Source organism: Suncus etruscus, chromosome 14, assembly GCF_024139225.1.
Source record: "Suncus etruscus isolate mSunEtr1 chromosome 14, mSunEtr1.pri.cur, whole genome shotgun sequence".
NCBI lineage: Eukaryota > Metazoa > Chordata > Mammalia > Eulipotyphla > Soricidae > Suncus > Suncus etruscus.
The window spans coordinates 63365544-63393333 of NC_064861.1; the positions used below are offsets into that span (position 1 = coordinate 63365544).

Below are 27790 nucleotides of genomic sequence, written 5' to 3' on the forward strand. Positions count from 1 at the left end.
TCATGGCCGACCCTCCACCGGACCCGGGCCCCCGGGCTCTGGAACCGTGTGATCTGCAGCGGATTATGGAGGCTTTGAAATTGCTGCTGAGCCCAGGAGGTGAGAGCACGGGTCGGTGCCAAGCGGCACCCGGTACTCGAAGGGCCTCCGCCCTCTCTCCGGTCACCCGCGCGCCCCAGGCCCTTCCTGGGATCCTGGGGTTGCTCCCACCCGCGTTGCTCTTCCCACCCTGAGGAAAGTGGGGCTCCAGGAGGAACCTTTGGACGTGGATGTAACCCACGTGTATGTAGGGCGCTGCCTGGTCCCTGGCGCCGTGGAGTAGGGCGCCCCTCACTGTCACCCCGCCACACAGTGAGCTGGGGGGCTCTCGTGCTTGCAACTTGAGTCCCAGTCCCGGGGGTGCTCAGGCAATTGGTCCGGCAGGCCCCGGGATGCAGCCCAGGGAAGCGGGTTCGAGAAGCCTATCTGGGAATTTCTAGTTAGGGTGCAGCTGCGCCCTCTGAAATTGGGCTGAGCTACCGAGCTCTGTCCAGTGCGAATCTCCAACTTCTCGCATCCTTAGAAGATACCCACCTGTCCCAGGTCCCTGGGGGTGACCAGAGCAAGAGGTCAGTCGCCCCCTTTCTCAGAACACACTGTTAGAAATGCAGCATTCCTGGGATGTGGTAGTAGGGGGTTGACCCGGGTGGGTTTTGGGGGGCATTTGTGAAGATGTGACTCCAGTGATGGAGTTCATGCTTGAGACCCTGAGTTTGATCTCCAACAACATCACATACCCGGAGCATTGCTGGGAGTGGGTTCTATAAAATAACAGTCGTGAAGGATGCTTTTACTTATTTTTAAATTAACAAAAGTTTGTGGTGTGTGTCTGGGCCACTTTGTGGAATCATTCAGGAATCATTCCAGGCAGGGACTTAGGGAACCTTATGAGGTTGAGGTGCCAGAGATCGAATCCCAGTCAAAGCTGGTTTTCAATGTCACAAAATTAGATTGATGAGAGGGAGGATCAAATACTGCTTTCCTTGAGGGCGCCTTTTCCAAAGCTGGATCTGGAGGAGGAATCTTTGGAGACTGAACAGTATGGAACAGGAACTTTAGGTGAATGAGGTGAACACCACAGGGTATGTGAGGTGAACACGCACAGGACAAATAACCATTGGTGCATTCCTCACCTGGAAACAGTTACCGCAGCAGCAGTAGCAGTACTGGCTGCTACTAAATAGGCTGAGCTAAATCCACGAAGCACACGAAGCCCGTTAGGGGCTGGAGCGATAGTACTACAGGTAAGGTGCTTGTCTTGCTCATAACCAATCGCATCACATTTAGTCCTGAGTGCCGACAGGAGTGATTCCTGAGTGTAGATCAGGATGAAACCCTGAGCAGCACTTTGTGTGACCCAAAACCAAAATAAAACCATTTTAGCTACTGATCACAGTTTTTTGGGGGGTGGCCCACATCCAGCAACACTCAGATGTTACTCCTGGCTCAGCCCTCAGAAATTACTCCTGGTAGGAGCTGGAGCAATAGCACAGTGATAAGGCGTTTGCCTTGCATGGCAATCACAGAAGGACCCAGGTTCGATTCTCAGTATCCCATATGGTCCTCTGGGCCTGCCAAGAGCGATTTCTGAGTGCAGAGCCAGGAGTAACCCCTGAGCGCTACCTTCAGGTATGACCCAAAAACCAAAATAAATAAATAATAAAAAAAGAATTACTTCTAGTAGATTTGGGGGAACATATGGGATACTGGGGATCAAACTCAGGTTGGCCACCTGCAAGGCAAATGCCCTACCCGCTGTGCTGTTGCTCCAGCCACAGTTAGGCAATATTTATGATTCTTGTTTTGTTTAGGCTTGGTTTGGGGACTCACAGCAGATGGGGCCCAGGAACACTGGGCTGCATCCTTGGGGAATTGCTGCAGGTGGTGTTTGTGGCACTTGGTAGTGTCAGGAATGCAAACCCAGATCTCCCTTATGCAAGCCATGCACTCCAGCACTGTGTGCTATCTTCCAGTTTTAAAATGATTTAATTTGAAGAAATAATTGAATATCATTGGTGCTCAGGCCTTACTCCTGGCTCTGCTTGGTGCTTGGGAGTTTATATGGGGTGCTGGAGATGGAACCCAGGTTGGTTGCATCCAAGACAGTCACTCTATACACTGTACTATTGCTCTGTCCCAGAATACCTTAGAACTGATATGAAAATGATTTCGGTCTTAGAGTCCCACAAAAGCTGAATCCTATCACTTGCACTGGAAGTGTTTGAACGCTTTGAGGGAAAGACCTTTATTTTCTAGAAGAGTTTTGATTACCAGTAGAGGGCAGCAAAGACCACTTTTTAAGAGGCTCTTGAAAACCTTGTTAACTTTTGTTTTAGTTATTTAATTATATCTGTAACATACACACACACACACACACACACACACACACACACACACACACACACACACACACACACACACACATATATATGTTATTTTGTTTTGAAAATAAAACAAAACTAGACCCAAAGTGCTATGTGAGGCAGAGAAAGTCACCTGGCACTCTGTCACTGCTGGGGTGGCAGAAACTGAGGGAACCCTTTCCAGCGATTGTGGTATCTGGGCCAGGCATCACAGCTTGAACTGGCATGGGCAAGGCTTTCCACACAGAGGAATTCAAGTTCTTTTCTTTCTTTTGTATTTGCAGGAGGTGGGGGTGGGGAGAGGGTTTGGGCCATAACCAGTGGTGCTTAGGGCTTACTCTGCTTAGGGCTTAGCTCTGCCCTCAGGGATTACTCCTAATTTGGTGTTTTTGTTTTGTTTTTGTTTGTTTGTTTTTGGGCCACACCCAGTGATGGTGTAGCTCAGGGGTTACTTCTGGGTATGCTCAGAAATCTTTCCTGGGGGCTGGAGAGATAGCATGGAGGTAGGGCGATTGCCTTAAATGCAGAAGGACGTTGGTTCGAATCCCAGCATCCCACTTGGTCCCCGAGCCTGTCAGGAACAATTTCTGAGCATAGAGCCAGGAGTAACCCCTGAGCGCTGCTGGGTGTGACCCAAAAAACAAAAAAAAAAAAAACCCAAAAACCCCACAAAATTGCTCCTGGCTTGGGGGACTATTTGGGACACTGGGGAATCAAACCAAGGTTCATCCTGGGTCAGCCACATGCAGGGTAAGTGCCTTACTGCTGCGCTACCTCTCTGACCCCTCCTAATTTGGTTTGGGGAGACCTATGGGATGCTTGGGATCAAACCTGGGTTGGCCGTGTATAAGGCAAGCTTCCTACCTGCTACCTCTCTGGCTCCAGGAAATAGTTTCTTTTCCATGTCTCTGATTGCTCTCTCTGTTTTGTTTTTTGAAAGGCTCAAGTTCATTACAGATCACAAAACATGACATCCTATTGGCTACATTAGCATCTAACCTGTCGTCTCTGGAGGACCAGTTCCGGGGGAATCCACACTGGGAGAAGCTGAGGGTCCTGAGAGAGGAAGTTTCTGCCAAAGCCAAATGGCCCCAGACCTCTGCGGATGTCACCTGGACCTTCACCGCTCAGACCTTGCTGCTGCTGCTGTGTCTGAAGGAGACGCTGCTCCAACTGGCAGCTGGTTTTCAGCCTGGGAGACCCAACCTCAGGACCCCAGAAGCTGCCCCTGCCCTGAGCCCCGACACTCTTAGCATCTCCCAACAGCAGACTGTCCAGTCAGTACTACAGTTTGTCATCACTCTGGGGCTCTGCCCCTACCTCATGCCTGGGGTTGGGATCCCATGGAGATGCCGGAGCGAATTTGGGGCCGTTGTTCAGGCTGTGGTGCGCCCTGAAGTGGCCCCCGCTGCCGCCCGGAGACTCCACACCAGCTGCCACGTCCTCCTAAATGTGGCTCAGCACACGGCGCTGGGCAGCTTGATTTTCTGCCGCCACTTGGGAGATGTGTTAGCATGTCTGTGCCAAGTGGGGTTCTGCCCCACCAACAGGAAGTCACTCACCCCCAAGGAAGAGGTGAGGCATGCATGGATATGGGTCAGTATTTGGGGATGTTTGGGTTAAAAGACAACCCAAGCCTTTGATGAAGGGCTGATGGTAAGACCTAGAACCCCTACTGAAAGCCATAATGTATCTAGTTGTATCATTGTTGTTTTGAGGGGAGGGCCACACCCAGTTGCGCTCAGGGGTATACTGGCTCTATGCTCAGAAGTTGCTCCTGACAGGCTCAGGGGACCATATGGGATACTGGGTATTGAACCTGGGTCCTCCCAGGTAGGCAGTGTGCAAGGCAAACACCCTATTACTGTGCTATCACTCTGGCTCCAGTGTGGTTGTTGTTGTTGTTTTTGGGCTGGCCACTCCCTGGCAATGCTCAGGGAGTAATCCTGGTTCAATGTAAGGAATTACTCCTTGCAGGGTCTATATTGGTCTATATAGGATGCCAGGGATTGAATCTGGCATGACCACATGTAAGGCAAAAGCTCTACTACTTTTCTGATCCTGGAATGGTATATCTGGTAGATCAATAAATCTACCAAGTCCCCCCTTACTATAGTCCAACCCCTCACCCCCAAGTGATGGCAGAGGAAGCCTCTGAGCAGTCAGATAAGTGAAAATATCGTGCTTGAAGTAAGTTAGGAGATGCAGGGAAGCCAGGTGGGTGTCAGCTTCATAACTTCCTCCTGGTGGATTGCAGTGATCCTCCTCCTGCCCTTCCCGAGGCTTTGCCTGCTGTCCCAGCCATGCTGAGTCTGACCTTCTTCTAGGTGTTGACCGAAGAGGAAAGAGCCCTCTCGAAGCAGACCTTGAGAGATGTCTTGGACCAAGTGTATCAGCCTTTAGCGGTTCGCGAATTGCTGATCCTCCAGGGAGGACCACCCCAGGTATTGAGGTCTGGGACTCTGCATCATGGATGATAATATAGAAGTATAGTCTTCTCCTGGGAATTAAATAACCTCTCAAAGGCTTACTGCATCTAAGTTGTATTTGAAACACGAACTTCCTTCACTCACCCTTCTGATGGTTTTTGTTTGTTTTTGGGTTCAGTGGCACTCAGGGTCTGTTCTCAGCTTTGTGCCTGAGAGTTGTTTCTGTGGGTGTCCAGGGACCATGCCAAACCAGGGGACTGGGCCCAGGTCTTTTTGGAAAGCATATGCTTAGCCCATTGAACTGTGTCTCTGGTCGCCCTTATGATAACTTTTTTTGGGGGGAATTGGGCTATGTTTAGTACTACTCAGAGCTTACTCCTGACTCTCTGCTCAGGGGTCACTCTTGGCAGTGCTAATGGCCCATATTCCATGCTAAGGTCCACAAATGAAATGGGATCACCTTTATGCAAAGCAAGTGCCTTATATTATTACACTCTATAGAATTTCTCTGGACTTTCCTGACCCTTTAAATTTGCCTTTTGTTGTTGTTCACACCTGGTGGTATTCAGGACTTACTCTAGCTCTGCTCAGGAGTCACTTCTGATGGACCTCTGAGGAATTTGGGTTGCTGGATATTGAACCCAGATCAGCCTCTTGCAAGGCCAGTGTCTTAACTGTTGTACTATCTTGTCAGCCCTGGATAATGTATTGATAATATACAATTATTATATTGTATATTATAAAATACAATATTATATTGTATATATACAATATATATACAATTATATGGTTATGAATTATGAAATATGAATATGGTATTAATCATATGATGATGATGATATTATTTGACTGTGATATGTTTTAAAAATAATTCCTGTACATCCGATCTATTGTATTGACATTTCTCTCTTTTTTTCCTGGCTCTGTGCTCAACTCACTCTTGGCAGGCTGAAGGGACCATATGGGATGCCATGGATTGAACCCGGGTCGGCTATGTGCCAGGCAAACTCCCTACCCGCTGTGCTATCACTCCAGTCCCATGGATTGGCATTTAGTTTCATGTTTTTCTTCCTCTTTAGTCCAGCCGAGATGTGAAGACCCAGCCTGGGTGTCAGGCACCAGCTTGGCTTCGGCGTCTGTGTGGGCAGCTGCTCTCTGAAAGACTGATGAGGCCCAGTGGGGTTCAGGCTGTGGTCCGGGGCATTTTGGAAGGAGCAGGTGGTAAGGAACAAAATGTTTGTCACTTTAGAATTTACTTCCCGGGGCCGGGCGGTGGCGCTCGAGGTAAGGTGCCTGCCTTACCTGCGCTAGCCTAGGAGACAGACCGCGGTTCGATCCCCCGGCGTCCCATATGGTCCCCCAAGCCAGGAGCGACTTCTGAGCGCATAGCCAGGAGTAACCCCTGAGCGTCACCGGGTGTGGCCCAAAAACCAAAAAAAAAAAAAAAAAGAATTTACTTCCCTTGGAGTCAGAGTGAATGTATTGTGTTAGCAGTTGACTTTGAGCCTCTATTGAGACTAAACTGTACCTTTGTGACTACAAAGGAGATTAACCCTTAATGAGCTCCCCATCCATCTCCAGTGCTAAGGGCTTACTACTGCTCTGTGGAGGTAGTAATTATTACTAGTAATTACACTAGTGATCACTCCTGGTGGCTGACTATTATGTGATACCTAGGATTAAATGGAGGTTGGCTGTGTGCAAGGCATTTGCCCTACCCACTGCAGTGTTGCTCAAGACTTTAATGAGCTCTTTTTTTCCCCCAGTAGCTGGAGACTCTTAAGATTAATGTAGACTCATTTTCAGAATTATATTCTCTGGGGTCAGAGAGATAGCATGGAGGTAAGGCATTTGCCTTGCATGCAGAAGCTCAGTGGTTCGAATCCCGACATTCCATATGGTCCCCTGAGCCTGCCAGGAGTGATTTCTGATGGTAGAGCCAGGAGTAACCCCTGAGCGCTGCTGGGTGTGACCCAAAAACCAAAAACCAAAAAAAAAAAAAAAAAGAAAGGAAAAAAGCTAAAGATCATTTTAAACATCAGGTAATTTAATTTTGGGGTACCACACATGATATGGTTACTCCTGGCTTTGCTCTCAGGAATCATATGGGATGCCAGGGATTGAATCTGGGTCTGCTGTGTACAAGGCAAGCACCCTACTTGTACTTTCTCTGGCCCCATATCATGACAGTTTTTAATTTGTACTTTTGGGTGCTTTATTGTTTGTTTATTTGTTTGGTTTTTGGGTCACACCCGGCAGCACTCAGGGGTTACTCCTGGCTCTACGCTCAGAAATCACTCCTGGCAGGCTCAGGGAATCATATGGGATGCCGGGATTTGAATCACCATCCTTCTGCATGCAAGGCAAATGCCCTACCTCCATGCTATCTCTTTGGCCCCTTTTTGGTGCTTTAAATAATTATAGGGAATGTTGTTTCAAGAATCAAACAAGCTGGGCCAGAGCCATAGCAAAGTGGGTAGAGTGTTTGCCTTGCCTGCAGCCAATCCCGGTTTTATTCCTAGCATCCCATATGATCCTCCCTCCCCACTGCCAGGAATAATTTCTGAGCACAGAGCCAGGAGTAACTGGAGTATCACCAGGCATGGCTTGAAACCCCTTACACACACACACATACAATATAGGGAGCCAAGCAGGGGTCTATGAGGCATCCAGAGAAAAGTATTTGCACTTGTGCACCCCCATCTCACCACTCGTACCACTTCCCATTCTCAGTAGCAACTGTCTGAGATGATTTCATTGTCATTCTCTGTTTTCTAAATAAAATGCATAAGCGGCACCTTCTCAATTTTCAGGTTTTATTTTTTGCGCTTGTGGGGCTATACCCGTCATCTCTCAGAGGTTACTCTTGGCTCTCTGCTCAGAAATTGCTCCTGGCAGGAAAGGGGCACCATATGGGATGTCGGGATTCGAACCACCGTTGGTCTTGGGTGGGCCCCTTGCAAGGCAAACGCCCTACCACTATGCTATCTCTCCAGCCCCTCTATCTTCAGATTTGATTTTTTTTTTTTTTTTTGGTATTTAGGTTACACCCGGCAGCGCTCAGGAGTTACTCCTGGCTCTATGCTCAGAAATCACCCCTGGCAGGCACGGGGGACCATATGGGATGCCAGGATTCGAACCACTGTCCTTCTGCCTGGAAGACAGATGCCTTACCTCCAGGCTATCTCTCCAGCCCCCAATTTTGATATTTTAGTTATACTATTTTTGTTTTTGGTTTTTGGGCCACACCCAGCAGAGCTCAGGGGTTACTCCTGGCTCAGAACTCAAAAATCACTCCTGGCAGGCTCGGGGGAACATATGGAATGCCGGGTATATGAAGATTGAACTCAGATCCATCCCAGGTTGGTAGTGTGCATAGCAAGCGTCCTATTGCTGTGCTGTTGCTCTAATCCCAGTTTTAATTTCTTAGTTTCTTAAATCTTAGCATCGTGTTATTATCAGCTTCCCGCCCAGGGGGCAGAGGAATCTGGTGTCTTTCCAAACCTTGCTGTGGAGGCTCCCGAAACACTTCCCACCCTCCTGCTATACTGATATCTTGACTTGGGGTAGAGCAACAGTTGATGTTTGTGTTCTAACGATGTAATTATTATTTAGAGCCACACTATGTCATAGACTGGGAGTCCTTTTCTCTTTCTGCTTCCTGGAGTTAATAACTACCTTGTCAGTTTGTCTGCTGGTCTTTGCACGTACTTTCCACTACTCTGCTCCCAAACTCTGCGCCTGAGTTTCAGAATCCTTTCAGCACAGTCTGTGAGCCGTTTCTACAGTCTTTTCTGATCCGGACTCTGGAGGCTTTTCTCTAGGGTTGTTGTCCAAGGGGCTGACTCCCCACTCCACCCCACCCCACCCAATGGTCTTTGTGCTTTGATCCTATTCACTTCCTTTTCTTTTTTTTTTTTTATCTCCCATGCACATGAATATTTTGTTGCTGCTATAACTACCATCTGCCAGCTTAAGCTTTTCGATGGAAATGGCATTGATACCAAGTCTGGAGACTGAGTAAGAAAATGCTAGTTGAAGAGGCAAGAGTCTGTTAGAGGCAAAGAGAAGAGTGTCTTCAGGATGCCTGTCCTGGGGCCGAAGTGATAGGATAGCAGATCACACTGGTTATTGTTGCTGCTCCAAAGCTTTGGAAGTACAGGGCAGGGAATACAGTTGCTCAGAGGACTGCAGTACATGCTTTACATGTAGGAGTCCCCCACTTTTTATCTCTAGTACCCCATGGACCCCCAAGCACTGCTGGGAATGACCCGTAAGTTGGGAGGAGGTCTTTATGGTCCAAAAATTAAAAAATATAAACATTTTTTAGTAGAGGGGGGAAAATACACCCTGACCCTAAATCTTAGCTTTGACGTAGGGCCCACCATGAGTTTTTATTGATTTTTTGGGGGGACACCACATCTGGTATTACTCAGGTGTTACTTCTGGCTTTGTGTTCAGGTATTATTCTTGCTGGGCTTGGGGGACCATATGAGGTGCTGGGGATCAAACTTGAGTGTGCCATGTGCAAGACAAATGCCTTACCCTACCCTCTACCCTCTGACCCTGGCCTCTGAATTTTTTGTCATTTCTTTTGTCGTTGGCAGCTGGAGCAGCTGGAGGCAGTGATGCTGATGCTACAGCTGCTGATTGGAAGAAATGTGACTTGATTGCAAAGATTTTGTCCTCCTGTCCCCAGCAGACCTTGTCACCAGAGAGTTACTACAGGGACATCTGCCCACAGGTAAACCACTTTGATCCCTGTGGCTGATTAAGGGGAGCCACTTATTGGAAGAGGCAGAAGTAAGTCCTGAGCACTGCTGAGTGAGCCTCCCCCCAAACAGACAAATAAAGAAAACTGAACTGGTGAGATAGTGCAGGTGTTAAGGTACTTGCCTTGTATCCTCCAACCCCAATTCAAATCTCTGTTCCCATTGAGAGTCCCCTATGCCTGCCAGGAATAGTCCCCAAACACAAACTGCTAGGTGTGAGCCCAAAACCAAACACAAAAACCTAAAAAATGCAATGCTACCCTAATGTGATTGAGTCAGTATTTCAGCAGTTAGCTTGTTATTGATTTTTTTTTTGTTTTGTTTTTCTTGTTTTTTGGGCATTACCTGACAGTGCTCAGGGGTTACTCTTGGCTCTGCACTCAGAAATTACTCTTGGCAGGATCAGGGGACCATTATGAGATGCCAAGGATAGAATCTGAATGCCAGGCAAATGCCCTGCCCGCTGTGCTATTGCTCTGGTCCCATTGACTCTATTTTTTCAGTGCTGGGGATCGAATCTAGGATCACACATAGGCGAGTCTTGCACTTTACAGCTGAGCCTCATCCCCTGCCCCTGAGTTTATTTTTGGATTGAGAGAAAGGAATATCTTTTAAAAATAATATCTTTTTTTTTTTTTTTTTTTTTGGTTTTTGGGCCACACCTGGTGACGCTCAGGGGTTACTCCTGGCTATGCACTCAGAAGTCGCTCCTGGCTTGGGGGACCATATGGGACGCCGGGGGATCGAACCGCAGTCCGTCCAAGGATAGCGCAGGCAAGGCAGGCACCTTACCTCTAGCGCCACCGCCCGGCCCCTAAAAATAATATCTTTATTTAAGCACCATGATTATAAACGTGTTTGTAGTTGGGTTTCAGTCATAAAAATAACATCCCCCCACCACTGCACTTTTCCATCACCAAGCCCCCCATCTCCCTCCTCCTCACCCCCTGCCTGTATTTGAGATAGGCATTCTACTTGTCTCACTCATTAACATTGTCATGATAGTGTAGTTATTTCCCTAACTGTACTCACCACTCTTTGTGGTGAGCTTCATTTTGTGACCGGTCCCCGGCCCTCATCTCTATTGTCCCTGGGCATTATTACAATAATGTCTTTTATTATGAGAGAAAGGAATATTTTAGCTCTTTTTTTAATTCTGTGGTTTTTTTTTTTTTTTTTTGGTTTGTTTTTGTTTTTGTTTTTTTTTTTTTGTTACACCCAGCAGTGTTCAGGGGTTACACCTAGCTCTCTGCTCAGATATCACTCCTGGTGGTGCTCAGGGACCGTAAGGGATGTCAGAGATATGGGATGTTCGGTCGGCTGTGTGCAGGGCAAACACCCTACTGCTGTGCTATCGCTCCAGCCCCTGAATACTTTAACTCTTTTTTTTTTTTTTTTTTTTTTTTTTTTTGGGTCACACTCAGCAGCGCTCAGGGGTTACTCCTGGCTCTATGCTCAGAAATTGCCCCTGGTAGGCACAGGGGACCATATGGGATCCCGGGATCCGAACCAATGACCTTCTGCATGAAAGGCAAACGCCTTACCTCCATGCTATCTTTCTGGCCCCAAACATGCCTTTAATTTTTTGTTTGTTTGTTTTTGGTTTTTGGTTTTTGGTTTTTGGATCACACCCAGCAGCCCTCAGGGGTTCCTCCATGCTCTACGCTCAGAAATCGCCCCTGGCAGGCACGGGGGTGGGGGGTTGGGGTGGAATGGGGGGAAGACAGACTATATGGGATACTGGGATTTGAACCACTGTCCTTCTGCGTGGAAGGCAGACACCTTACCTCCAGGCTTGAATACTTTAACTCTTAATGTCATCTTCCTTGCCATGAGGCTATTACTCATGTTGTGTGCTGTTTCTTTTAGATTCTGGATCTATTTCACTTTCAAGACAAATTGACAGCTCGGCAGTTTCAGAGAGTTGCTACAACAACTTTTCTAACTTTGGCCAGAGAAAAACCAGAATTGGCAGCCAAGTATTTGCTCCAACCAGTGCTTGCACCACTTCACCGTTGCTTAAATACCGCAGGTAAAGGGGAAAGTCTGGAGCATGGAGAGGGATGGGGTTTCTCTAAGGGAAATGTTTGCAAGTGTCAGACTGGAATGACTTCAGCTTCTATTATGTCAGTGTCTTAGTTTTTATTTACTTATTTTTGGTGGGGAGCTTGAGCCACATTTAGCAGTGACTGGACTAAAGACAACATCTGAGCCCTATTCTTTGCTTTATTTGGAGTGGGGTGGGGATCACACCTAACAACACTCAAGGGTTACTTCTGGCTCAGCACTCAGGGATCATTCTTGGCAGTGTTCAGAAGACCATATGGGATGCCAGGGATCTAATTCGAATTAGGTACGTGCAAAGCAAACTCCCTTCCTGCTGTACTGTCTCATTAGCCCCATGCCTTTGCTTATGAAAGGAAAGAATCCACTGAAGTTCCAGGGAGAGTGGGTCAAACCTTTCTATCCACTTTGCTCTGATTGACTGACTGAGCATTTGAGCCGCACTTACTGTCCTTTTGTGCTTTCTACACATGGGCATCTTTTTTTTTTTTTTTTTTTTTGGTTTTTTGGGTCACACCCGGCAGTGCTCAGGGGTTACTCCTGGCTCCATGCTCAGAAATAGCTCCTGGCAGGCACAGGGGACCATATGGGACACCGGGATTTGAACCAACCACCTTTGGTCCTGGATTGGCTGCTTGCAAGGCAAACGCCGCTGTGCTATCTCTCCGGGCCCCACATGGACATCTTTTGAAATATTCGAGAGTTATGTACAGATGAAGCCCCAAATAAATAGATATTTTTTTTCTGATTTCTCTAATTGTCCTCCAAATTTATGCTATTAAAAAAAAAAGCAAACAGACACCTAGAATCTAGTCAAGATTTATACATAACATGTACTTGTCTTTTTTTGTTTATTCGTTTTGTTTTTTTGTCACACCTGGAGACACTTGGGTTACTTCTGGCCCTGCGCTCAAAAATTACTTCTGGGGGCTGGAGAGATAGTACAGCGTCGTTTGCCTTGCAAGCAGCCGATCCAGGACCAAAGGAGGTTGGTTCAAATCCCGGTGTCCCATATGGTCCCCCGTGCCTGCGAGAAGCTATTTCTGAGCAGACAGCCAGGAGTAACCCCTGAGTACCTGCCAGGTGTGGCCCAAAAACCAAAAAAAGAAAAAAAAAAAAAGAAATTACTTCTGGTGGCTGGAGAGATAGCATGAAGGTAAGGCATTTGCCTTGCATGCAGAAGGATGGTGGTTCGAATCCCTGCATCCCATATGGTCCCCCGAGCCTACCAGGAGTGATTTCTGAGCGTAGAGTCAGGAGTAACTAGACCTGAGGGCTGCTGGGTGTGACCCCCACCCCCCCCAAAAAAAAGGAAAAGTAAAAAGAAATCTGGCAAGCTCAGGTTAACCATATGGGATGCTGGGATCAAACCGTGGTTGGAGAAAAAGAAAAGAAAAAAAAAAACCCTGGTTGGCTACGTGCAAGGCAAATGCCCTACCACTGTGTTATCGTCCCCGTCTTTTCCTTTGCTGCTGAATAGTTCCTTAGTCATTTGTTTTATACCATGATTTTTTTTTTTTTTAACCCTGCTGGTGCTCAGGAATTACTCTTGGTAGTGCATGAGAGACTATGGGATGTTGGGCACTGAACCTGGGTTGGTTACATGCAAGGCAAACATCTTACCTACTGTACTATTTTTCCAGCCCAAATGTGATTTTTATTTTTTTGAAGAGCCTGTATTAGTGAATGTTTTTTGGATTGTATTTGTATAATCATTTGCTCATTATTAAATTCAGGTGAAACTTTGGGCAGGAATGCTTGATGGAAAGCATAAAAGAAAGGCGTTGGATAGATAGTATAGTACAACATGTAAGGCACTTGCCTTTCACGTATTCTTCCCAGGTTGGATCTTTGGTATCTGTAATGATCCTTGAGCACTACCCAAAGTAATTCCTGAGTGCAGAACTAGAAGTAACCTCTCTGAGTATCACTGGATGTGGCCCAAAAACAAAACAAAGAGAAAAGCTTGTCTTTGTATGTATGTGCTCAGCTCATTGAGTTAGTCTTCAGTCTGTTGTTCAATTAATTCAAAATAGAAATTATAAGATAGATGTCATAGGTTGGGGCCAGAGAGATAGCATGGAGGTAAGGCGTTTGCCTTGCATGCAGAAGGCCGGTGATTGGAATCCCAGCATCCCATCTAGTCCCCGAGCCTGCCAGGTGCGATTTCTGAGCATAGAGCCAGGAGGAATCCCTGAGCGCTGCCGAGTGTGACCCAAAAACCAAAAACCAAAAATAAACAACAACAAAAAAAGATGTCATAGGTTAATTGGCTTTGTTCATGATATATGGAGAAGTAGTATATGTGTATAACAGGTGACTTGGTGGAATTATGAGATACTATATCTGAATGATGCTTGTTTGTGTGTTATGGCTTCTTGAACTATCTTTCTGGTAAAACTTTCTTCCTCAGACCCAGCTTCTTTTATTCAGTGAAACACTAAATGTGGGTTTTTATTGGTTTGTTTTCCTTAGAGATTCCAGAGAGTGCCTTAATACCAGGATCCATTCTGGTAACAGAGGAAGAACTTGGTCGATGTATTGAAGATCTGTTTAAGGTTGGTTGAGTCAGTAAAGTTTTTAGCTAAGATTTATATATAGTTGAAAAATTTAGTAGTTTGCATTTTTTTTTTTTTTTTTGGTTTTTGGGTCACACCTGGCAGCTTTCAGGGGCTATTCCTGGCTCTACGCCCAGAAATCACTCCTGGCATGTTCAGGGGACCATTTGGGATGCCGTGATTTGAAGCACCGACCTTCTGCATGCAAGGCAAATGCCTTTCCTCCGTGCTATTTCTCCAGCCTCAGTAGTTTGCCTTTTAATTTTTATTTATTTCCCACATCTAATAGTGCTCCTCGCTCTCAAGGGGTTTAGTTCTAGCTCTGTGCTCAGGGATCACTTGGCTCCTGGCAGTACTTAGGGGGCTCCTGGCAGTACTTAGGGACCACCTGGGATGCTGAGGATTCAATCTGGGTTGGCTGTTGGCAACACCAGCACCTTACCTGCTGTACTATCTCTTTGACCCAGTAATTTGCCTTTGTTTGTTTGTTTGTTTTTTGATTTAAAGTGCTCAGAGCTTACTCCTGGCTCTACATTCAGTAATCGCTCCTGGTGGTTGCTCTGGGAACCATATGGGATGCCTGAGATGGAACCTGGTTGGCCACTTGCAAGGCAAGTGTCTTTCTGTTTTATCACTCCAGCTCTAGTTTACCTTTTTTAATTGCTATTTCAAAATTTGGCATGACTAATATTAAATTCCCAACTGTTTCTAGGTACTAGAAATTAGATGTTAGTGGGGAGAAAATGCATTTTGTTGCCTGGAGTAATAGCACAGTGGGTAGGGTGTTAGCCTTGCACGTGGCTGACCAGGATCCTATTCCCAGCATTCCATATGGTCCCCCTAGCCTGCCAGGTCTAACTTCTGAGCACAGAGCCAGAAGTAAACCCTGAGCAACACTGGGTGTAGCCTGAATACCAAAAGAAAAAAAGCCCAAACAAACAAAAATGCATCTTGTTAATTATTTTATATTCATTGTGAGGACCACATCTGGTGGTACTCAGAGCCCAACACGGCCAGACCCAGTGGTGCTTGAAGACATGACGTCTGGGATCAAAGCCAGGGCCTCACACGTGCAAGACAGGTACTTTATCATTTGAACCACATGCCAGGAAACAAAGGACACATTTGAAACTGTTGAAACAGTTTAGATTCTGTACCTGGCACATGCCACCAATTAAAGCCTGTCTTTTGAAAAGACTGACAGGCGTTTGCAGTGCTGAGATTTCAGTAAAGTAAATCATGATCCTGAATACTTTATAAGTATTAATAGTAACCACCGTCATCAGGAATTAGGATAAATGAGATTCTGCAAATTTAGTACCTAAATAGGTGCTAAAACTGAAAAGAATATATAAACTATGTTCTCTGTTACTTTAATCTTAATACAAAATATCTATTTTTATAGCTTTTGGCAGTTTCAAAAATTTTTTTTAAATCCTTAAAAATTTTGGGTCATACTCCGATATCACTCCTGAGAGTACATGGGGATCCATGTGTGGTGGCGGACTTTTGTAAAAGCCAAGAACAAGGGGCCAGATTGGTAGCACAGTGGGTAGTAGTAGTCTGGCACATGGCCAACATGGCATCTCCTGAGTCTACCAGGAGTAATTTCTGACTGCAGAACCAGTAGTAACCCATGAGTGCTGCTGGCTGTGGCCCTAAAACAAAAACAAACAAAAAAGCCAGTAACAAAAGACTACTTGTATTGTGTGATCCCATTCTGTTTTTTGGTTTTTGGGTCACACCCAGCAGCGCTCGGGTTACTCCTGGCTCTACACTCAGAAATCGCTCCTGGCAGGCTTGGGGGACTATGTGGGATGCCGGGATTCGAACCACCGTCCTTCTGCATGCAAGGCAAACGCCCTATCTCTGTGTTATCTCTCCGGCCCCCAGAAATGAAGCATTTTGAGTGAATTTTAATTATTCTATTTTATTTTATTATTTTAATTATTCTATTTTATTTTATTAGTTTGGGCACCATACCTAGCAGTGCTCAGGGATTACTTCTGGATCTACACTCAGGAGTCACTCCTGGCACTGCTTGGATTGGGTGGGTGGGGACCATATGGGACGCCGATGATCGAACCCAGGTCTGTCGCATGCAAAGCAAATACCCTATCCCCTGTACTATTGCTCTGGCCCTGGGTCAATTTTTAAATCTTACTTCATTATGAAAATTTTGAAGCAAATTAAAAGAGCAAAAACACTTATGTACTCAACATGGCTTAAACACGAAGCATCTTCATAGAGGTGTAAAGTGGTTAAGTGGCTGGGTGAGGAGTGTCTGGATGACTGGAAAGTGCTCTTAGGGGCTGGAGTCATTGAGACTCAATATTTGTACAAACCCGCCCTTGTTAGTCAACTCAGAGAAATCAAGTGATTTGGAGAAAAAGGAAAGTGAAACAGCTTCTTTAGTGGCAAGTAACTAAGCAGAGAGTGAATGCTGCTATTGTTCTTATTCTCCACTTCTCTGAAGCTTGGGGGGCAAAGGAGGGAGCAGGCAGGGGGTGGTGGTAGTGGTGGTGGTGAGTAGGGGGGGGTCGTTGTCAGCAACCCACAGAGATGTGGCCAACAGAGCCTTGTAGAGCCTGAAGACACTTGCTTCAGCATGGGGACCATTGTGGAAGGAAACGGGCATGGGGCTAATTATTCCCTCTAAAGGTTTTGGCAGCTCAGCTGCAGTGGGAAAACAGAGGAAGTGTATACGTTGGAGGAAAGTAGTAAACACTCTAAAATTTAGCCACAAAGGATGTGTTGTCTTTATTAGCTTTCTGCTAATACTAAATTATAGACCACAGCTCAGAGGCAGGAAACAAGGGAAACATCTGGGATGTCTAAACTGATGCAGCCGCTCACTAGTAACAAGAGCCTTCAGCTCCTGCCTGTGCATACTTCATCCTTATTGTGTGTGTGTTTCCCTCCCTCCCTCCCTCCCTCCCTCCCTCCCTCCCTCCCTCCCTTCCTTCCTTCCTTCCTTCCTTCCTTCCTTCCTTCCTTCCTTCCTTCCTTCCTTCCTTCCTTCCTTCCTTCCTTCCTTCCTTCCTCCCTCCCTTCCTTCCTCTCTCCCTCCCTCTCTCTCTCCCTTCCCTCTTTTCTCTCCCTCCCTCTCTCCCTCCCTCTCTCTCTCCCTTCCCTCTTTTCTCTCCCTCCCTCTCTCCCTCCCTCCCTTCTTGTGTGTTTGTTTTTTAGGTTACACCCTGCAGTGCTGGTAGTGTTAGGGGGATGTTAGGATGTTAGGGTGTTAGGTATATGGGATGCCGGGGATCAAATCTAGGCCGGCCGCGTGTAAGACCTTACCCACTATGCTATTGCTCTGGCCCCTCACTCCATCCTTTCTAATGGATTTATTGAGGTAAAATTTATACAGAACAGTGAACTCATTTAAAGTCTATTTATAGGTTTGTACCACATCCCCAGAATCTAATTTTAGAGTCTCCTCCTAAAGGATTCCTTTTCCATTCTCATCATTTATCTAGTTCTTGGCAATTACTAATTTACTCTCTTTTTCCTCTCTTTTTCTTCTTCATTTTGTTTTTTTTTTTTTTTTTTTTTTTTTGTTTTTGGGCCACACCCTGTGACGCTCAGGGGTTACTCCTGGCTATGCGCTCAGAAGTTGCTCCTGGCTTCTTGGGGGACCATATGGGACGCCGGGGGATCGAACCGCGGTCCGTCCTAGGCTAGCGCAGGCAAGGCAGGCACCTTACCTCCAGCGCCACCGCCCGGCCCCTTGTTTTTGTTTTTGTTTTCGGTTCACACCCAGTCATGCTCAGGGGTTACTCCTGACTCTGCATTTAGAAATTTGTCTTGGTGGGGGGGGGAATTTCTCCTGGCAGGCTCAGGGGACCATATGGGATGCCAGGGATCGAACCCAAGTCGGCCACTTGGAAAGCAAATGCCCTACCCTCTGTGCTCTCGCTCCAGCCCCCTAATTTACTTTCTGTTTCAAGTAGTTTTCTGGTTCTGGGTATTTGATATAATGGAATCATACAATATTGGTCTCTTTTTGTTTGTTTGTTGTTGAGCCACACTAGAGGTGCTTATTATTATTATTGATTCTGTGCTAGGGGATCACTTCTAATGGGCTTGGGGTATCATACCGGGTACCAGGGTTTGAACCCAGGTTGGCCTCATGCAAGGTGAATGCCCTTTCCACTGTGCTATTGCTTCAGCTCCAAGATAGGTCTCTTTTTATTTGTTTTTTTGGGGGGCCACATCTAATAGTTCTCAGGGCTATTTCTGCTCCTGTTGATGCTCTGGGAAACTTGAGTCACAAAGTTCAAGCCTGTGCTCCCTTCTGCTGAGTCTTCTCTGGTCCCAGTAATTCACTCTTTTTGGAGGGGTACACTTGCAATTCTTGGGGTTACTTCTGGCTATCCACTCAGGAGTCACTCCTGATTAGCTTGGGGGGACCATATGAGATGTCAGGAATCATACCCAGGTTAGTCACATGAGAGCGAACACTCTACCATCTGGACCAGCACTCCAGCCCATTAATTCACTTTGAAAATGTCCAGTATTGAGGCCAGAGAGGTAGCACAGTGGTAGGGCGTTTGCCTTGCACACAGCCGACCCAGGACCGATGGTGGTTCGATTCCAGCAGCATCCCATATGGTCCCCTGAGCCTGCTAGGAGCGATTTCTTTCTTTTTCTTTTTTTTTGGGGGGGATGGGAGTGTCACATCTGGCAGCGCTCAGGGGTTATTTCTGGCTCTATGCTCAGAAATCACTCCTGGCAGGTTCAGGGGACCATTTGGGATGCTGGGATTCGAACCACCGACCTTTTGCATGAAAGGCAAAAGCCTTACCTCTATGCTATCTCTCCGGCCCCCTTATTTTATTTATTTATTATTTTTGGGAGGGGCCACACCTGGTGACACTCAGGAGTTACTTCTAGCTATGTGCTCAGAAATTGCTCCTGGGGGCTGGAGAGATGGCATGGAGGTAAGGTGTTTGCTTTTCATGCAGAAGGTCATTGGTTCAAATCCCGGCATCCCATATGGTCCCCTGAGCCTGCCAGGAGCAATTTCTGAGCTTGGAGCCAGGAGTAACCCATGAGCACTGCCAGGTGTGACACAAAAACAAAAACAATAAAAAAAGAAATTGCTCCTGGCTTGGGGACAAAAAGGGGAATCGAACTGAGGTCCGTCTTAGGTTAGGGAGTGTAAGGCAAATGCCCTACTGCTTGTGCCACTGCTCAGGCCCTGAGGAGCTATTTCTGAGTGCAGAGCCAGGAGTAACTCCTGAGCATCGCCGGGTGTGACCCAAAAATAAAAAAAACAAACAAACATCCAATATTCAGTTATATGAATATATTACACCTTGTTTACTTATTTAAATTTATGGTATTTTTATATATGTTATTGTGCATAGTACTATTGCGGAATTTCATGTTCTCGTCATAGCAGTTATATATGTTTTAGTTTTTCTGTGGTATATGCCTGGGTGTAGAATTGCTGGATTCTATGGTGATCATGTTTAAATTATTTTTAGGAACTGCCAGAACTTCCCTGAAATGCTTGCACCATTCTATATCTATCTATCTATCTATCTATCTATCTCTTTTTTTTTTTTTTTTTTTGGTTTTTGGGCCACACCCAGTTACGCTCAGGGATTATTCTTGGCTTTGTGCTCAGAAATCGCTCCTGGCTTGGAGGACCATATGGGATGCCAGGGATCGAAACCAGTTTCGTCCTGGGTCAGCCGCATGCAAGGCAAACATGCTATCATTGCACTATTGCTCTGGCACCACCATTCTATATTCTTGTTTTTTTCATTCTATGTTCTTATCAGGGATCTATGAGAATTCAAATTTATCCATATCCAACGACTGTTATTTTCTCTTTGGAAATAATGTCTGAGTTTTTGTTGATTAGTTGGTTGGTTTTTGTTTTCTTTTTCTGGGTTTTATTTGTTTTTCTTTTGTCTGGGGCCATACCTGGTAATACTTAAGGGCAACTCCCAACCCAGAGCTCAGGGATTACAGTTGGCTGTCTTCAGGGGTTGAACCCAGGCCTCCTGCATACAGAGTATCAGACCAGTCAATCAGTCTCTCTGATCCTGTTTTCTGTTTTCAGGTACTGAGGTTGGGCCAGGTGGAGGGTGTTCTCAACACTTGGAACCCTCTAGGTAGAGATGAATGGAACAGAATTGAAACTTGACATATCACTTGTAACTACATTGGCATAAATAATTCTCATTCATTTTGTGGGATACCTTGCATCTAGTAATGTTACCTGAGCCCCACAGCTCATCTCACATTCATCTGGCACCTTTGTGTTCTGTCTGCTCTGGCCAGTGATCTAAGCCACTCCTTTTTTGGGGGAGGGGGTTGTGTCACACCCAGCTGCGCTCAGGGGTTACTCCTGGCTCTATTCTCAGAAATTGCTCCTGGCAGGCTCGGGGAACCATATGGGATGCTGGGATTCGAACCACCATCCTTCTGCATGCAAGGCAAATGCCCTACCTTCACGCTATCTCTCTGGCTCCTATAAGCCACTCTTTAGAAGCTTCCATTCCATCTCCATAGCTTGGAGATCTGTCAGTGGTTTCAGCAAAAGGATGAAGAAAGTGAAGAGACACCTGATCTTATAGACACTGTCTGTGGGGGGTCAGGGAGATCCATTTCTCTATTTGGAACTGTTGGGATGTTTCCTTGCTCTGGGTCTGGCATCAGTCTCAGGAGGATGCTTCTGTTTCCAATCCTCCTCCCTGTCCAGCCTTGTCTCCCTGGAGCAGGAGACCCCACAGGGGAGGAGAGCAGCGTGACCTCGTGGGTCTATTTTCTGCTTCTCATTTCCATTTTATCTCTTTTTCCAGATTCAGGGACTCTTGACTTTTAATTATCTGAGTCTTCCCTCTCCCCCTCATCTCATCGTAATGAATTTCTAATTAAAGTTTTGTCATGTGGGCCAGTTGATGCTTCTTTCTGAATTTTAATGATCTCTGTAGAGTAAGGTAGGATAATAGAGTTTTACAATGGTTTTAATTGATGGTATAATAGAGAAAAACACATGGAATGCCCTCCCCATCTCCACATGTGTACCATAGCCTACATCCACCTGTATGCATTCCTGCCCCAAGTCTTTGGGTTCACTCTTGGGCAGGGGTAGAGGGCTGGGCCCACACCTGGTGATGCTCAGGGTCTCTTCTTGGCTTTTTGTGCTCAAGACTGATCCCTGGCAGTGCTCACAGGAGCATATACAGTGTCATGGAGCAAACCAGGGCTGGCTGCATGTAGGGCAAATGCTTTATTTCCTGTACTGTCATCTCAACCCTTTCTGGTCAGAAAGGGTCCACTCTCCATGTGGTCCATTCTTTTCTTCTTATTTGTGTTTTTGGACCATACCTGGCAATGCTTAGGGGTTACTCCTCTCTCTGCACTGAGGAATTACTCCTGGTGGTGCTCAGGGGATCATATGGGATGCTGGGGATTGATCCTGGGTTGTGGCATGTAAGGTAACTTCCCTACCTGTTGTCCTATTGCTCTAGCCTAAAACTCATTCAGTGTTTTTATTCTATTTTACTTTTGGGTTTTTGGGTCACACCCGCCAGCGCTCAGGGGCTACTCCTGGCTCTGCACTCAGAAATCACTCCTGGCAGGCTCAGGGGACCATATGGGATGCCGGGATTCAAACTACCATCCTTCTGCATGCAAGGCAAACGTCATTCAGCGTTAAACAAAGATAAAATCAAGGCTGGGTGTGTACTGAATCTCACTGTCTGGATTCAGTCAGATTGATCCTGAGCTGGCCTGTCATACTTTGTATTCCTCACACGTGCAGCCTTATAGAGGAGGATGCATGGGTAGGAAAACAGTTTCATTTCCAGTAGCACTAACAGGAAGAAATTCCATAGAAATACACCGAGCATTTGCACAGCATCATGGAGCTATAAAAGACTGTAATATGAGTGATCAGAACCAGTCTTCAGGCCAAAAGCTTGATGTGGAGGCCTAAATGTCTCATTCCTGTTTGCTCTGACGATTCTGTGATTTGGAACAATCACATAGGTGGCAGAAACATAAGTCACAGTTGGGTTTCCTGAGTCCCCCAGGTCCCCATATTGTTTTCACAACCATGTGGCTGACTCCAAGAACTCTGTTTAACTCGTTGTGAAAGTTTATGAAATGAGCACCAGAGCATGAGAAGGTTACATTCTGTTTTATTTGGAAACCAAAAAAATTTTTCCACCATAGGAGTTATGTACCCTAGGCTGACTTCTTACTCTGCTCCCAGATCACTACTGGTAGCGCTGGGGAACCACATGGGTGTCCAAGGATCAAACCATGTTTGACAAACCATGTTGTTTGTCCAAGGGTCAACCAAGTTTAAGGAAATTGTCCTACTAATTATACTATCTCTCTGGTCCCATCTGCATATTCCTAATACTTCTGACCTCTTGAATTTCAAGGCTTTTTTCTCTTCTCTTCTCTCTCTCCCTCCTCCCCCCCCCTTCTCTTTTGGTTTTTGGGCCACACCCCATAATGCTCAGTGGTTATGCGCAATTTCTACCTATGCACTCAGAAATCGCCCCTGGCTTGGGGGACCATATGGGATGCTAGGGGATCAAATCGAGGTCCGTTCTAGGTCAGCCGTGTGCAAGGCAAATGCCCTACTCTTGTGCTACCACTTCAGCCTCTCCTCTCTTTTTATTTATTTATTTATTTATAAAATCTTTATTTAAGCACCATATTTACAACCATGATTGTAGTTGGGTTCCTCTCTCTCTTTTTTTTTTTTGGTTTTGGGGCCACACCTGCCGGGTACTCAGGGGCTACTCCTGGCTGTCTGCTCAGAAATAGCTCCAGGCAGGCACGGGGGACCATATGGGACGTCAGGATTCGAACCAACCACCTTAGGTCCTGGATCGGCTGCCTGCAAGGGAAACGCCATTGTGCTATTTCTCCGGGCCCTCCTCCTCTCTTTTTTTTTTTTTTTTGGTTTTTGGAAAACACCCGGTAACGCTCAGGGGTTACTCCTGGCTATGTGCTCAGAAGTTGCTCCTGGCTTGGGGGACCATATGGGACACCGGGGGATCGAACCGCGGTCCGTCCAAGGCTAGCGCAGGCAAGGCAGGCACCTTACCTTTAGCGCCACCGCCCGGCCCCTCCTCCTCTCTTTTTAAATTCAAGTTTCAAGCTAGTTTTCTCTGAGAGGCCCTGTCATCTAGAGGGCGCTGGCTCAGTGTGGCTCAGCCTGTCTTTCCTTCCCTGGCTGAGCTTCTGGGATTCCACTGAGTGGCTTGCTAATGGATGGTCTGGAGCCACAGCACAGCAGCTAGGAAGTTTGCCTTTCATGTGCCTGACTCTGGTTTGATCCCTGGTATCCCAAATGGAGTAATTCCTGACTGTAGAGTCAGGAGTAAGTTCTGAGCATCACTGGGTGTGGCTCAGAATAATAATAATAATAATAATAATAATAATAATAATAATAATAAACCTGACAGACATAGAACCAGTTGTGAGCCAGTCAGTTTGCTGACGAGTAAGAGGTCTTGCAGTGACTGGCTAGGCTGAGTCTAGCTTCAGAGTATCCGAAGCTTGCTAAGCAGTTAGTGCATGGTACAAGGAAAGGTTTAACAGTGGGTACCTCCTCAGCTGGATCCATTTAGAAAATACTGTGAAAACTCCTGAAAGGAAGATGGAAATCCTCAGGTCACTGGCTCCCTGCTCCTTTTCAGCCTATTGGATTCTGAGCTCTCGGGGTTTTCATTAGTCTGTGTTGGTCTCTTATTTGCTTGGCCCTGCAGATTTATACTGGGGAGATCTGGAAGCTCTGACATGCAGCCTGGGAGCTTGTCTGTGCCTCTGCTACAATTCTGCTCCTTGGTGCTTTGGCAGTTCTAGTTGTACAGCTGCTGTTTTTGAAAACTCTGCCATGATTTACATCAGACCTGACCTGATATTTAGGAAGCCAGTGTCATGGACCAGGAAACCTAGCTGCTCTATAGGACTGAAGCAGGGCTCCGGAACAGATAAGCTTGGTGAACCGGGGTTAAATGGAAGGGCTGGTGTTTGCATTCTTGTTTTTGGTAGCAAGGGGGACATTTGTTAGTCTGCTTGTGAGTTTAGGGTAGATAAGAGATAGGAAGGCCAGCGTTTGTCTTGGAATCTTCTAGAAGACTGGGGAGCAGGAAGTGATGGAAGACTTGGTGAGAGGAAACTGGGGGCTTCCGAAGCTGCCATACATACTATCACCCAGAAGCTCACACCTGGTACTGGAGAAGTTATCAAACCTGGTATTAACAGCTTAACAAACTTGGGTGTGTGGGGGAGGAGAAGCTGGGATAAAATTGGTTTGAGTCAGGAACTGAAGTAATGAAAATCACTAGGCACAAGGGGAGGTGATATTGGGTTATTGGTTCTTGTTATTTATTTCTTAAAATGCAGTTCCTAATTATTTACTCAGTTTTGGGGGCCACACCCAACAGTGCTTAGGGCTTACTCATGGCTCTGCTCTCAGGGATCACTCCTGCCATACTTGGACTATATGAGGTGCTGAGAGATTTGAACCCTGGTCAGCTGTGTGGAAAGCAAGTACCATACTTACTGTACTCTCTTCAGCCCCTGATTAATGAATTCTTTTTTTTTTGTTTTTTTTTTGTTTTTGTTTTTGGGTCACACCCGGCTTCACTCAGGGGTTACTCCTGGCTCTATGCTCAGAAATTGCTCCTGGCAGGCTCGGGGGAATCATATGGGACACCGGGATTTGAACCAATGACCTTCTGCATGAAAGGCAAACGCCTTACCTTCCATGCTATCTCTCCAGGCCCCCTAAACAGTTTTTTTTTTTTTTGATTAATGAATTCTTTAGAAAATTATAGTTATATATATATTTATTTATCAACTAAATTTGTCATTTTATTTAGTTTTTTGTTTTTGTTTTTGTTTTTGTTTTTTTGCCCAGCTGGGAGTTTGGTCAATACCCAGCTGTGCTCCAGGCTCACTCCTGGCTGTGTTCAGGGACTACTTAGGGGACCATGTGCATTATTAGGGATCAAGCCTGGGTCAGCTGCATGCAAGGTGAGTGCCTTAACACTCCTACTCTCTCCTTGGCCCTCGATTGATCATTGAAAACCAGAAGCTCACAGTTCCATGTCGAATGCGTTTTCAGCGTTGCTGGCTGGCTCTACAACTGTCATCACTAGGTGGAGATGGTGAACCCTTTAGACAGTCCTTACTATGTCTCCCTTCTTGGCCCCTGGCTATCTCTGCTCTGTTGATTGTCACTGTCTCTATTGATTGTAACTGGTTTGATTGTACAAGCTCTAAAACAACATTGGAATTTAGAAGAGAAAAGTTTGTTATGGGGACTGGAGTGATAGTACATTGGGTAGTGTTTGCTTTGTATGTGGTCGACCTGGGTTCCATTCCCATTGTCCCATATGGTCCCCGGAGCCTGCAAGGCATAATTCCTGAGTATAGAGCCAGGAGTAACCCCCGAGCATCACAGAGTGTGGCCCATAAAAAAGAAAAAAAAAGAAAAGAAAAGAAAAGAAAAAACTGGGGCCTGAGCAATTGTCCAGCAGATAGGACGTTTTTGCCTTGCATGTGGCCTATCCCTGACATCTCATATACAGTCCACTGAGTGATCCCTGAGTGAAGAGCCAGAAATAATCCCTGAGCACTGACAGGTGTGGTCCCTCTCAACAAAAATGGGCCACATTTAGGGCCAGAGAGATAGCGTGGAGGTAGCGCATTTGCCTTGCATGCAGAAGGATGGTGGTTCGAATCCCAGCATTCCATATGGTCCCCCGAGCCTTCTAGGAGCGATTTCTGAGCATAGACCTAGGAGTAACTCCTGAGCGCTGTTGGATGTGACCCAAAAACAAACAAAAAACAAAGAAAATGGGCCACATTTATCAATCATAACATAAAACCCTGAGAAATATGACTGAGGAGGTTCATGTTGAAGTTTGAGGGGCTTTGACCCACTCCCACTATCAGTAAAGGAGCTTGAACTCTGCCTGCGTCTGTTGGGTTGGGTTTGGGACAGAGATGCTGTAAGGAAGAATGTCTCCTTAGGGATTACAGCTGGAGCAAGGGAGCCAGAGCCAGACAATGGGCCCTTCTGGTATCTGGGAATCCTTCTTCCCTCCTGTAATTGGCGATGTCGTGATTAGACCTGAATGCTGCCACACAATGTGCTTTATTTAGCGGGGCTTACTTAGATCATACACAGGAAGCCAGCTTCTGAGGTCTTGGGCCCCATTGAGGAGTCTGGTAGCTTAAGGAGTTGGAAAAACCAGATTTGATCGAAAGAAACTAGGCTGGCTCCCTAGAAAAGGGCAGGTTTTTCCTGCCTCTTACCGCTGTCATCTGCAACTTTCTCACAACCAGCCTTGATTTCTGTCTTGGTGCTTTTTCTTCTCTATTTCTGTTTTGTTTGGGGGTGTAAGAGGTCATGCCCAGCAGTGCTGGTGGGGGGCTGCTCCTGGCCTTGTGCTCAAGGGTTGCTCCCAGTTGAGGTCTGGGGACCTTGTAGTGCTGGGGATCAAACCTTGGGCCTCCTGAATACATAAACTTGGCTCCAGCTTGTTGACCACCTCCTAGAGCTTCTTTTTCCTTATCCTTTAAATTATAACTGTCTTGACTTTATGAGATTGTTATGATTTTAATGAGGTGACTGTAAAGACTGACATTGTTCCCAGAATAGGAAAACCCTCACCATCATTCCTGCCTCAGATGAAAGAGTAAAAGCATTGCTGCTTTTCTCCTTCATCATCTGTAGCACTTTGAAGTTCTATTGTATTTGGTATTTTTGAGTAGAATTTTGTACTTTTAGTACTTAGATCATTGACCTTGAATTTCATGATGATGATGATGATGATGATAGTGATAGGATGATGGTTATGGGTTTGCTCCTTTCTTTTGCTACTTGATGCCAAGCAAGGCCAGGTAAGGCCATATTCCTTTTGAGATTCATCAAAGTGCATCAGACAGGGCTTTGATTTCAGTGGGTGTTCAAAACTAGTTAGTTGAAGGGATTTGTATTCACTTTCACGAAAGGTCCACCCAGCTAGTGAGGTCTCTCAAAAGGACTTCACCTGGGCAGAACCTGGGTTTGATTCCTGGCCCTGTAAGGTCCCATGGGTAGGATCGATCCTGAGTAACAAGACTGGGCAGCATAATCATTTTTATGAAAACCATCCTTGGAACCAGCAGGGTGGAGTTCAGACCCAGTGCACACACACAGAGGGTCCCCTGAGCATTGCAGAATTTGACCCCAGACACACACACACACACACACACACACACACACACACACACACACACACACACACACACATCCTCTGCATGCACTTCACCCAGCAGAGCCAGTGTAGTTGATGTACACACACACACACCCTCTACACATACACATCCCCTCTGCACCCAGCAGAGCCACACACACACACACCCTACACACACTCACTCACTCACACACACACACACACACACACACACACACACACACCACACGTAAAGCCAGTGTAGACAGCGTCCATGTCCAGGGCAATTTCTTTGAACTTGAACTGGAGAGATGAGGACATTCCCAGGTGAGCTGTGACATCTGTATGGTGATATAG

The 27790-nt window shown here is 46.2% G+C and overlaps 1 protein-coding gene across 1 annotated transcript in view; it reads left to right on the forward strand.

Annotated features, from left to right (window-relative positions):
• Positions 1-27790, forward strand: part of TANGO6 (transport and golgi organization 6 homolog) — a 188971-nt gene continuing 161181 nt past the window's right edge. Inside the window, exons 1-7 of the mRNA XM_049786336.1 lie at positions 1-99; positions 3343-3977; positions 4730-4846; positions 5911-6052; positions 9439-9575; positions 11473-11635; positions 14143-14225. Coding sequence (XP_049642293.1) covers positions 3-99; positions 3343-3977; positions 4730-4846; positions 5911-6052; positions 9439-9575; positions 11473-11635; positions 14143-14225 — 1374 coding nt within the window. The 5' untranslated portion in view covers positions 1-2. The remainder of the gene's footprint in view (positions 100-3342; positions 3978-4729; positions 4847-5910; positions 6053-9438; positions 9576-11472; positions 11636-14142; positions 14226-27790) is intronic.